Genomic DNA, 12900 nt, shown 5'->3' on the forward strand with positions numbered 1-12900 from the left:
CTGGTTTCTTGGTAAAGCATTGAAGGACTCGCTGGAGTTACAGTGGTAGCTCGTTTGGCGCAACGTAAGAAATGGCAATGCTTCCGCTTTGCTAGCTGGATCCAAATCATCGCCTTCTGGCTTTGCTGGATCAAAATGGCAGGGCACGAACTACGCCTAGTCGTGCAAATGTTGGACAGATCAGTAGATCACGGGGATGTGAAAAGATTTTGTGGTGGTACTAGCTAGCTTCATATCCTATCAGCAGGAGTAAAGCATATAAGGAGTTTCGAAAGAGAGAGGGATCAAAACTAAGAAACGATGGTCAAAGTCTCCTTCACTTTTACTTTCACATTTTTCATTGAAAATGGAAATGATAGTTGTCGGAATCGAAAACGACATTGGTATTATAGTAATTTTGAAAATAAAAATATACTATCGAGAACATATCAATAATGATCGAAACATATTGAAACGATATTTTGAAAGACGATAAATATGTCAAAACATATAGCACAACTCTAACCATATAACTTGACACATTTCGTGCACAAATAATGATGGTTAAAATGTTAATCCAAGTATCCATCCATACATAACATGTATCTCATTTCATAGTACTAAAAATTTAGGCAATAATCCCACAATCTAAGAAACTATTCATAGTCCTATGAATTCAGGTCGATGGGTTGTGATTTAGGGTTAGGATAAATAAGTCATGACTCTAAAAATATAGTTAGCAGGTGCTAGGCTACTAGCATTGTACGTGAATATAGTATTTCTATCGGTAGAATATCTGAAAATACAGTATTTCTATCGGTAGAATATCTCGAAAACGATCGGAGAATGCTCAAAACTATTGTCGTTTTCACTTTCATATTATTTTACCATTTTCGTTTTTGTTTTGTTGATAATTATTTTCATTTTCGTTTGGCCTTAAAAGTAAAAAAAATATATAAAAAGATTCTCAAAAATCAGAAATTACCATTTTAGTTTTCATCCCTAGATGGATCCTCTACAATTGACATTGTTGAGTGATGTATGTTTTGCCGATATATATTGTCAACAATTTGACATTTTTGGCTTTTAGGTACATATCAACTCTCTAGGGTACTCCATTTGTTTCAATTAACAAAAAAAAATCTCCAGTGCGCCTATATGGTATCATTTGAAATGCATTGCAAATTGTGAATTGTACACCATAAAACGGCTCAATGATTTGTCCATTTACTTTGTGAACTTGCATTGCATATTTGCATCCGTAGACTTTCCTTTTTTGTGGCAGTGATATTTTGGCCTTATTCTATTTTTTTTTACATGTTTCGGAAAACAGTATAGTTAGACGAAGATCCAGCGCTGGGCAACATGCCGCTTTGCCAGCATCGCGGCGTGGGTTAGACCGTCCACAGTGGAAGGAGGAAATGAAGGAGCAAATACACTGTTTGGCACTGTAGATGCACTGTTTGGCACTGTAGACAGAGAGGGTGTGGGAAACGAGGAGGGAACAAATTTGCTCTTGCTCCCTCCGCTGTGGTCAGCCTTAAACTAGAGAGGCAGCCATGGACAGGCAGTGTCATTAGTCCAATTTGGTCATTTCGGGCATGATTCATCCGAGGATAACGCTAAAAAAGTGACGCACCAGGATGGATTTTAAAACTGAGCTAGGGCGGTGGAATTTTATATTCTGCTTCTATAGCAAGGGTGAGGCCGACATGAGACTGTTTTGCTCGTGGGTTGGCTTTGTTCTCTTGCCTTCGAGGTTTTCATTTCTTGTGGGTCGTGGACGTGGTCTCGTGGATTGGGGGCTTTGTCTTAGATCTCAAAACACAAAATGTAAATTATTTGTATAATATACTAAATATAGTTAAAAAATAAATCGCATTATATAAATGGATTGTAAATCGCGAGACGAATCTAATGAGTCTAATTATGACGTGATTAGCCACTAAATTACTACAGTGATGCTACAGTAAACATGCTCTAATGATGGATTAATTAGACTCATTAGATTCATCTCGTAGTTTACAGACGAGATCTGTAATTAGTTTTGTGATTATGCCTTGTTTAGATTCCAAAACGCAAAATGCAAAATTTTTTAAATCGCTTGCATGGTGTACTAAATATAGTAAAAAAATAAATCGCATTACACAAATGGATTGTAAATCGCGAGACAAATCTAATGAGCCTAATTAGGACGTGATTAGACACTAAATTGTTACAGTAATGCTACAGTCCCTGAGCTATCAAAACGGTCAATTTAGTCCCTGAACTATACAAATGAGTCTGTTTTCATCCTTATGCTGAGTTGGCACGCCACGGTGGATTGCCTCATCAGCGACGAGTCAGTTTAGGGTTGCATCTCGTAGTGAAATATTCATTTTTACCCCTGAACATCTCATAGTGAATTATAACCATGTGTCCATAAAGTTGTGTTATGAACTGGTGTCGGGTAACATGATTAGGGGCACCATAACCAGGGGACCCAATCGCTCTTAAAACGCAAAACACATGTTAGTCAAACGGGCCCACGAAGGCCAACAGTCTCCTTCCAATCCGAAGGAAAGGAAAGGACTCAAAGAAGCCCAATCCACAGCCAAAGTAAACAATGCGGCCCATTCGCATCCCCCTCAAACCCGCGGGGCAATCTCCGCCTCGCTCGAGGGCTCCCCGCCGAGGCCCTCGACAGCTCCCCGCACCTTCGCTTCGCTCGAGGGTAACGAGCCTACCCTCTGAAAAGCGGATCAACTCCATTGCAACAGGCGCTCGAGCCAACGCACGCGGCAAGCGCGCATGGAGCGGCGCAGGGCGGCACGACTCAGCTCCCCCACATGGGTTGAGGCTGACGTGTCGCAGCCCAGTATCGCAGCTAGCGGCGTCGCTACTTCGTCACCACGTGCTCCGGCGCTACCTGTGCCGACACCACCACCGAATGCGGCCCCGGAACCTCCCAAGGAGGGCGCGACTGCGCCGTCGCCCTTTCCCTTTGGGATGCGCAACGCGGCTGCGACTTACGCTTCGTCGGTCAGCACCAGCATGAGCACGTACGAGGACTTGCCGGGTCACCACCTCCTCTCGATCCGCAACCTCATTGCATCATCACCCAACGACTCCTACCCCGACACGGTGGGATCGATCGCCGACGACATCAATTTCTTCATGGACAACTTCATAGCCACGGAGCGGGACTACTCTGGGGTCCGTGACCTCAACGCCTTCCGGTCGTTTCAGCTCGCGGCGGACTACTGCCTCACCTGCTCCGAAGACTCCAGCGAGGGGGATTACGATCCCCCCCGGGAGTGCTTCATGGTCGAGCTGGCGGATGGGATGGTTGACAAAGTGCCGAGCGACGACGGGAACAACGAGGAGCCCCCACCAGCAAACCAAGTGGTCGCGCCCCCTCCGAACCCCGCCGCTTCGTCAAGCTCGATGGCGCGGCGGGCGCAGCTGGCGCAACTCGCGGAGCTCGAAAAAAGGCTCGAAGAGGAGCATTGGCAGACACGATTGCTACGTACCACGCTTGAGTAGGAGCGCACCGCGCGTGATGTGCGGGCTCAGGCAGCGGGGCATGTCGCTCGGGAGCGGATCCTGGCCGACGACAACGTTGATAAGCCGCTGAAACTGCAAAGGGCCAGCCAAAAGCTCCTCGTTGCGGCTTTCCTACTTCAAGCCATGCCGAAGCCCTCTACGACCGAGGGACGTAACCTGCGCGATGAGGCGAAGGTGCTCATCGAGCAGGCTGCAGTGCAGCAGGCTGAGAGCTCTGCGTCTCGCATGCGCTCGGCGGTTTCGAAGGCCCACACCAGGGCCACGAGGCCTCAGTGCACACTCCGCCGGAAGGAAAGGGCAAAGCAGCCGCGGTGGACGACGCAAGGGCACCCTCGGTGCACGACCGTGTTAAGAGGACTCCTGCGAAGGAGCGCCTCCACGACACACGCGGACGCGCCACTGCCGCCGATGCCCGCAACATCATCAATGAGAGAAAGTACACCCCTCGACGGGGTGGCCGCTTCGATCCCGAGCACGACAGGGGACTGTCACCGGAGCCTCCGGGCACCTGTGTGTTCAGCCGGGAGATTCGCACCGCTCCCTTCCCCCCACGCTTTCGACAGCCCACCAACCTCGTCAAGTACTCAGGGGACCCCATGGTCTGGCTAACGATTACCGCCTGGCATGCCAGCTGGGCGGTGCGACGGATGACGCCGTGATCACCCGCAACCTCCCTTTTCACCTTGCCGACGCCACACGAACGTGGCTCGAGCATCTGCCCACAGATCAGATCCACGACTGGGCCGACCTAGTCAAGATCTTCGTGGGCAACTTCCAGGACACCTATGTGCACCCCGAGAACCCCAACGAATCCCTGTGCGACTACGTGCAATGCTTCTCCAAGCAATGCACCGAGCTCCCTAGCGTCACCGACGTTGAGGTCATCAATGCCTTCCTCAAAGGCACGACGTGCAGGAACCTCGTGCATGAGCTTGCGCAAAGCCGTCCCGCCAACATCAACAAGTTGTTCGATGCCGCCACCAACAATGCCGCCGGCGAGGAGGTAGTTGGTGCCATTTTCGACAACAAGGCGAACAAGCGCAAGGAGGATGCACCCGCAGAGGGCAGCAACAACAAGACCAAGGCCCCCACCAAGAAACAAAAGCAGGGGAAGAAAAGAAAGAAGCCGGTCCCACCGAACCAACACAGATATGGGCAAGCGGAGGACTCCAATGAGGCCTTCGTCGCTTCCCCAGACTGCAAGGGCCCTCGAGGACCCCCTCGAGTCGGTGGTGGCCTGTTCGACGACATGTTCAAGAAGTCATGCCCTTACCACAAGGGCTCAGTCAACCACACCCTCGAGTAGTGTGAGATGCTCCGCAAGTACTATTACCGTGTCGCGCATCGCGACGAGGACAAGAAGAAGGATGCAGGCGACAAGGGTGGCGACGGCGAGTTAACCTCGGTGGAGAACGCTTTCTTCATCTTCGGAGGGCCGACGGCGAACATGACCTCTCGGCAGCGCAAGCGCGAGCGCCGAGAAGTCTATTCTGTCACCAAGGCCACGCCATCCTACCTCGACTGGTCAGAGGACACCATCTCCTTCAGCCACGAGGACCACCCCCACTACGTCCCAAACCCGGGACAGTATCCACTCGTTGTGGATCCCATCATCGGCAACACCCGCTTCTCCAAGGTACTCATGGACGGAGGCAGCAGCCTCAACATCATGTACGCCCACACCTTGGAGCTCATGGGGATCGGACTGGACAAGCTTCGCCCCAGCAAGTCGCCGTTCCACGGCCTTGCACCGGGGAAGCGAGTCCAACCCCTCGGCCAGATCGACCTGCTCGTCTGCTTCGGCACGGCGGCCAACTTCCGCATTGAAGTGCTCACCTTCGAGGTGGTGGGGTTCCGGGAACCTACCACGCCATCCTTGGGCGTCCTTGCTATGCCAAGTTCATGGCGATCCCCAACTACACCTACCTCAAGATGAAGATGCCGGGCCCGAAAGGTGTCATCACCATCGGCTCCTCGTTCGAGCATGCCTACGAGTGCGACGTCGAGTGTGTCGAGCACGCCGAGGCTCTGGCGCTCGACGAAGCCCTCGCCACGCAGCTGCAAGAAATGGCCGAGGAGGCCATGGACTCCAAGCAGCGGCACGCAGGCAACTTCGAGTCTGCCGAGGGTACCAAGGACGTCCCCCTTGACCCAAAGACACCCGACGGCAAGGCGCTGAAGATCAGCGCTACCCTCGACAGCAAATAGGAAGTGGTGCTCGTCGACTTTCTCCGTGCCAACGCTGACATCTTCGCGTGGAGCCCCTCGGACATGCCTGGCATCCTGAGGGAGGTCGCCGAGCACTCCCTTGATATCCTGCCGAACTCCAAGCCGGTCAAACAACGCCTGCGGCGCTTCGACGAGCTCAAGCGACGGGCGATCGGCGAGGAGGTGCACAAGCTTCTGGAGGCCGGATTCATCAAGGAGGTATTCCATCCCGAGTGGCTAGCTAATCCTGTCCTAGTTAAGAAAAAGAGTGGGAAATGGAGGATGTGTGTAGACTATACTAGTTTAAATAAAGCATGTCCTAAAGTTCCCTTTCTTTTGTCACGAATTGATCAAATAGTTGATTCAACTGTGGGATGCAAACTTTTGTCCTTTCTTGATGCATACTCCGGTTATCATCAAATCAAAATGAAAGAGTCCGACCATCTCGCGACCTCTTTTATTACCACTTTCGGCATGTACTGCTACGTCACGATGCCCTTTGGCCTTAGAAACGCCGGAGCTACATACCAGCGATGTATGCTCCACGTGTTTAAAGACCATATCGGGCGGACTGTAGAGGTGTATGTTGACGACATCTTTGTGAAATCCAGGAAGGCGGACGACCTGGTAGCCGATCTCAGGATCGCGTTTGATTGCCTTAGTTCTAAGGGGGTGAAACTCAACCCCAAGAAGTGCATGTTCGGAGTCCCTCGGGGCATGCTCTTGGGTTTCATTGTCTCCCAACGGGGCATCGAACCCAACCCTAAGAAAGTCTTGGCCATCACTCGGATGGGACCAATCCGAGACCTAAAGGGGGTGCAGAAGGTCATGGGCTGCCTAGCGGCCCTCAGCCGATTCATCTCATGCCTCGGTGAGAAAGGCTTGCCTCTGTATCGGCTCCTAAGGAAATCCAAACGCTTTTCGTGGACCCCGAGGCCCAGGAAGCCCTCGACAAACTCAAGGCATCGCTTACCGGTGCTCTGATCCTAACACCGCCAGTGGACGCGAACCCCTCTACCTATATGTGGTAGCAACGACTCAGGTCGTTAGCGCAGCCATCGTTGTAGAACGACAGGAGGAGGGACATGCTCTGCCAGTCCAAAGGCCGGTATACTTCGTCAGTGAAGTGTTGTCCGAAACCAAGACACAATATCCACAGATCCAGAAGCTACTCTATGCAGTAATCTTGGCACGGCACAAGCTGCGCCACTACTTCGAGGCTCATCCCATCATCGTGGTCTCGTCTTTCCCCCTCGGGGAGATAGTCCATAACCGGGAGGTCATGGGTAGGATTGCCAAGTGGTCTGTGGAGCTGATGGGAGAGACTCTCACCTATGTCCCTCGTAAGGCAGTCAAATCCCAGATCTTGGCAGACTTCATTGCCGAATGGACCGACACTCAGCTGCCCCCGCCTCAGATTCAAGCCAAATGCTGGCTCATGTACTTCGACGGGTCAGTGATGAAGACTGGTACGGGCGCGGGCCTGCTATTCGTCTCACCCCTCATAAAGCACATGCAGTACATGGTGCGCTTGCACTTCCCGGCGTCTAACAACATGGCGGAATACGAGGCCCTCCTCAGCGGCCTCCGCATCACCATCGAACTCGGCGTCAAACGTCTCGACGTTCGGGGAGACTCCCAACTCGTCATCGACCAGGTGATGAAGGAGGCTAGCTGCCACGATGAGAAGATGGAGGCGTACTACAATGCAGTGCATCGCCTCGAAGACAAGTTCGATGGGCTCGGGCTTAACCACATCGCGCGCAAGTACAATGAAGAAGCGGACGAACTGGCCAAGATCGCGTCTGGGTGGACCACCGTTCCCCCGAACGTTTTCCCCCGTGACCTCACCAAGCCATCCGTCGACTTCAAGAATCCTGCAGAAGCCATCGGAGCAGCACCCAAACCCTCGGGGGCTGCGACCACGGAGCCATCAGCCAAAGACCCCTCGACGAAAGAGTCCGAGGCCATGGACACTGACATCGAGACCTCCTCAGTGGACGAGGCTGAAGCGATGGAGATCGACGAGGCCTCGCCTCCGCGAGATTGGCGTACCCAGTACCTCGACTGGATGATCCGAGGGGTCTTATCCTCGGACCACACTCAGGCGCGGCGCATTGCTAGGCATGCCAAGTCCTTCGTCTTGATCGACGATGAACTGTACAAGCGCAGTCCCTCGAGCGTTCTGCAATGGTGCATCCCCATCCCCGAGGCAAGGAGCATATCCGAGATATCCACGCCGGCATCTGCGGTCACCACGCCGCGCCGCGCACCCTCGTGGGCAATGCGTTTCGGTAGGGCTTTTACTGGCCCACCGCGGTCGCCGATGCCACCGACGTTGTGCGGACCTGCGAGGGTTGCCAATTCTACACCCGAAAGATGCACCTCCTGGCACATGCTCTGCAAACCATCCCCATCACGTGGTCGTTCGCCGTGTGGGGACTGGACCTCGTCGGCCCGCTGCACAAGGCGCCCAGGGGTTTCACCCACTTGTTGGTAGCGATCGACAAGTTCTCCAAGTGGATCAAGGTTTGACCCATCAGCAAGATCAAATCCGAGCAGGTTGTGCTGTTCTTCACCGACATAATCTTCAGATTCAGGGTTCCGAACTTGATCATCACTGACAACGGCACTCAGTTCATGGGCAAGAAATTCTTGGCATTCTGCGACAACTATCACATACGTGTGGATTGGTCAGCTGTGGCACACCCACAAACAAATGGCCAAGTGGAGCGTGCCAATGGCATGATTCTACAAGGCCTCAAGCTAAGGATCTTCAACAAGTTGAACAAGTTTGGCCAGCCTAAGGACGACTTCGAGCAGAGCCATGGGCTTCACCCCATTCTTCCTCGTCTATGGCGCCGAGGCCATCCTCCCCACGGACATGGAGTACGGATCGCCAAGGTTCAAGGCTTATCAGGAGCAGCAAAACAAGCAAGTCCGCGAGGACTCGTTAGACCAAGTAGACGAGACTCGAGATGTGACGCTCCTACACTCAGCACGTTATCAGCAATCACTGCAAAGATATCAAGCGCAGAGGATCCGACGTCGATACCTCAACAAAAGGGACCTGGTGCTGAGGCTTCGACATGACAATAGGGGACGCCACAAGCTCTCACCACCATGGGAAGGCCCATACATCGTCGCTGAGGTGCTCAAGCCCGGCACGTATAAGCTGGCGAATGAGAATGGCGAAGTCTTCACCAACGTTTGGAACATTCAGCAGCTACGTCGCTTCTATCCTTAGAATTCCAAGCTGTTTGTACATCGCTTGTACTCGCATTTAAAATTTCCCGAAGCAATAAAGAGTATGCTTTACTTATTTATCTTTGGGAACTTTCCGAACCCTCGGGGCCTCGGACGCGCACGAACACTGAGGTACGCTCGGCTTTACCCTCAACAAAGCCAAGCCTCCCTCGGGGGCTACTACGGGGGGAACCCCCGAACGTCCCCAAAAACACCAACATTTTTTCGAAAAATTTCCGTATCCAAGTTTCTCGTATACTTTGAAAGGTAGACGCAAGGCATAAATGACTACGGAACAGGATCGGCCGAGTCGTGGGACCGCCTACGCCTCCGGGATACGGCATCCCCACTCACTTCCTATGCCTAAGCTGTTTGTGAATGCAAACTTCCTCGCCTAAACTTATCTAAGACGCATACGCGAACATGGAAGTAAAGTAGAAAAAACGAGGGCTCGAACACGCAAGGCCTCGATCGGCCACACTGTCAATACATATCAATAGTTTCCTCACACAGAGTCACGGCTAAGACAAAGTACTGACATATTTACATGGGCCTCGAGGCCCAGACCTCCTACAAGTTGCCTTCCCGCCCCTACGGATCTTCAACAGCATCCAATTCGGCTATGGGAGGGATGTCATCTTCAAGCTTCTTGGCTAAGACGGTGGCGAACTCCTCGACGGCGGCATCAGCATCATTCATGGCAGCCGACGTGGCGTCTGCATCGAGACCGGACGCAACGACGTACCCCGACGACACCCTCGCGAGGTCCAGGTCGTAGTGCATCGAGGCCACAGCGAGGGCCCATTGAAGACCGAGGCGGAAGGTGCTCTTGTCATGCTCGGTGATCCAACTGCCCAGCGATCGCAGGCGGCTGGTCACCGAGCTACCAGGTAAGGCCCTCTCCCCCTCGAGCTCCTAGCACACGGCCACGGCGGTCTACTCCAGCTCTACGTACTCGTCATGCGCCGCCGTGAGCACGGTGTTGACAGCCTCCTTCGCCGCGGTCTCGTCCGCCACCGCTTTCTTCAACTCTGAACGAGGGAACAAAGATGAGTTGCGGCAAACTATAATCAAACAAAAATGAAATCTCGGATATTTACCCGCGATGAACCCTCGCGCCTCTTCCTCCTGGGCCCGTGCGGCTTCCTGGAGCGTGGACAAGGAGTCCTCTTTCTCCTTGAGGGCAGCCTCCGTGCTACGAGCGGCCGCATCCTGCTTAGCGTGGGCGGCATCCCTCTCAGTGAGGGTCACGGAGAGCGTGGCGATGGTCGCCTTCTCGCGTTGGAGCTCAGCCTCCTTGCCCTGGAGCTCGGCCTCCTTCCGCTTTAGCTCGGTAGCCTGCACCTCAACCTCCTGGGCCTTCCGCTCCGCCGCAGCACTCTGGGCGTCGCGCTCGTTGGCGGCCGGTGCCAGCTCCTCCACCAGCACACGCTGGCGCACCCCTAGGTCGGTCACCAAGGTGTTGGCCTCAATTGTTCGAACGACCAACTTGGCATTGTACTGCCCAAGCCAGCACACCTGGGAGTACAACCGGGCCAGCTCGGTGTTTTTATTGCGCGAGATTTCCCTCAGCCGCTGCGAGCGGAGGAGCATGAGAGGAACACACAAAAACAAGATAAAAAACGAGCAATTCCCTGGGGAAAGTATTTACCTTGCTGATACGGAAATCCGTCTTCTGATGGAGCTAGAAGGCGCGGTCGAGGGCGTGTTGGATCTAACTACCGACGTCGTATTGTGCCTTCCAGGCCTCCTCCTCCTCCTGCTCGTTGTGAAGAAATTCCGAGGGGACCTCGGACCTAACGATCGCATAGTTGGCACCATGACCGGGCCCCTCGGATGTCCCTGCGATGAGGATATCCTTGGAGGACGAAATAAACTCGGCAATCCGGGCGGCGGCACTGGTCGCAGCAGCAGGATCGATGTCCCTCGAGCCCCCGTACTCATTGCTGATCAGCGGCAGCTCCACCACCGGCTCCATGATCTCTGGTGCCTTCTGCACCGTTGCCGTTATAGCGGCACCCCCGCCCCAACCCTCGCGGGCTCCGGGACGCGGGTCTCTTCCACCGCCGGCGCCCTTGGCGCCGACTCCACTTCCGCGACCCCCTCGACCCCAGCCCTGGGGGGCTCGGGGGCGAGGGTCTCCCCCTCTCTTTGGCTGGAGTAGCGCTCCTGCGCCTCTCCACCTCCTCCTCCTCCTGCTTCCGGCTGGGTGACGCTGCCCGCTCCGCCCTCGCCGGCTTCGACATCCGGCTAGGCGGCGCTCTCCACGCCGCCCCGGCCGGCCTCCTCCTAGGCGTCGGCCCGGGCGGCCGCCGCAGCGTCGCTCTGGCTGGCGTCATCTTCGCCCTCCCGTGCTCGGGCCTGTTGGGCTGACAGGGCCCCCCGAGCCACCGCCTCTCGGAGCTTTGCGGCCTCCGTCTCTAGGGTCGGCTCCCCTACGGTCGGGGGCTACGGCGCCGAATACGGCGTTGTGTGCGCCCCGGTCTTGAGGGCCTTGGTCGGCGCGAGGCAGGCCGCATCCTTGGTGGTGGCCCTGTGGCAGGGCAGATGAGGAGGAAAATGTTGAAGCCAGCGGGATTGGAGAGTCGGATAAACGAATGCGAAGAAGAAAGTTGAGATCACTTACTCTGACCGGGCGCTCATGCTGCGTTTGCCCGTGCCACTCCTCCGGGCCCGTGGCACGCTGACGCCTCCCGACGACTGGCCCGAGGGCGTCACCCTCGGATCGGCCCGGGGCCCCGAGGCAGTCTGCGCGGGTGTGTCCACCCTTGCCGTCGATGCCGCAGGCGCAGGTGTCTGCCTATTCGTCCCCGGTGAGGGCAACCTTTGCCCCGTCATGGGCATGGGCGATCTCCTGCCCGCTGCCGGCACGGGCGATCTCCTGCTCGCCGCCGGCGTGGGCGACCTCTCTCTCGCCGGCGGCGTGGGTCACCTCCGCTCTGTCCTCGCGGTGGGCGGCTCCACCAGTGCCCCTGGCGCGAGCCTCGCCTCGCCCAGCACCATCGACGAGCCCTCGCCGCCAGCCCCTCGAGGGGTCGGCGTGGGACTCGCGCCCATCACCACCTCGAAGTCATCAAGCTCCGAGAAGTTAAACCCGCCGCTCGAGGAATCTTACTGCTCGGTGGACTCAGGCGTGGGCAGACGTGGGGCACCCTCCGCTTGAGCAATCTTGCACGCTTTGGTGTGCTTCTCCTTCTTGTCCCTCTTCCTGGCGGCGGCCTCCTTCGCCGCATTCTTCTTCTTCTTCACCGTCTCATCACGCAGGCGGTTGGCTTGGCGATCCTCCGGGACCGGGGGCTTCGAGACATAGCCTTTGCGGCTTACTCCCTGCAAACGCGACCAGATCAGGAGCAAGCAGTAGGGAAACAAATAGCACAAAACCGACAAAGATTGAAAACCAAACTTACCAGAGAGAGGTACCCCTTCTCGTGGCGCATCTTGATCTTCCAAAGATCCTCAGAGTTGGAGGGGAAGTGCGCTACCGCACTCTTCGCCCTCCGAGCAGCAGCGCTATGGGAGGGCAGCTCGTTCGATGTCCTCGAGCCTTCGCCCGGGGCCTCGGGGGTAAGCTCGAAAATCGGCAGACTCCTCTCCATGAGAGGAATCACTCTCTGCCGATGGAAATTTGCGATGACAGCAGCTGCCGTCAGCTCTTCCTTCGCCAGGTGCCGCAGCGTGTTGGTAAGCACCTCGAGCCTGGCCTGTTGCTTCGGGGGCGATACCCCCCAATTCCACTTTTTCGGCCGCTCCCGGAGCACCTTGTTGGTGAACGCCGGGAGTCGCCCGCCATCGTTGCGCAGGTAAAACCACCCCCGGGTCCACCCGGCATTGTTCGCGGTCGTCCTGCTGGGGATGTACTAGTCCGCCCTATGCCCGCGCACATGGAGCATGAGGCCGCCGGCGCGAGCATACCTCTTCGGC

The 12900-nt window shown here is 55.2% G+C and overlaps 1 protein-coding gene and 1 pseudogene across 1 annotated transcript; one reads left to right on the top strand and one right to left on the bottom strand.

Annotated features, from left to right (window-relative positions):
• The first annotated feature begins 5167 nt into the window (after nt 1-5167).
• Nucleotides 5168-5733, top strand: LOC120682171 (annotated as a pseudogene).
• Nucleotides 5734-9570: 3837 nt separating this feature from the next.
• On the bottom strand, nt 9571-10572 carry LOC120681277 (tol-Pal system protein TolA-like). The gene is made up of 3 exons (XM_039962790.1): nt 10080-10572; nt 9935-10010; nt 9571-9829 (listed from the first exon to the last, which is right to left on the bottom strand). The coding sequence occupies exons 1-3, from the start codon at nt 10570-10572 to the stop codon at nt 9571-9573; spliced, it is 828 nt and encodes a 275-aa protein (XP_039818724.1).
• Between the last annotated feature and the right edge of the window lie 2328 nt (nt 10573-12900).

This window comes from Panicum virgatum, chromosome 7N, assembly GCF_016808335.1.
Source record: "Panicum virgatum strain AP13 chromosome 7N, P.virgatum_v5, whole genome shotgun sequence".
In the NCBI taxonomy this organism is placed as follows: domain Eukaryota; kingdom Viridiplantae; phylum Streptophyta; class Magnoliopsida; order Poales; family Poaceae; genus Panicum; species Panicum virgatum.

Excerpts from the sequence above, each read along its gene's own strand:
- LOC120681277 (XM_039962790.1), bottom strand. The coding sequence starts at position 10,572 with ATGCTCCTCCGCTCGCAGCGGCTGAGGGAAATCTCGCGCAATAAAAAC. Across the intron at positions 10,011-10,079 it reads GGCGCGAGGGTTCATCGCGG|AGTTGAAGAAAGCGGTGGCG; the intron begins GTAAATATCCGA and ends TCCCTCGTTCAG. Across the intron at positions 9,830-9,934 it reads CTCACGGCGGCGCATGACGA|TTGGATCACCGAGCATGACA; the intron begins GTACGTAGAGCT and ends ATCGCTGGGCAG.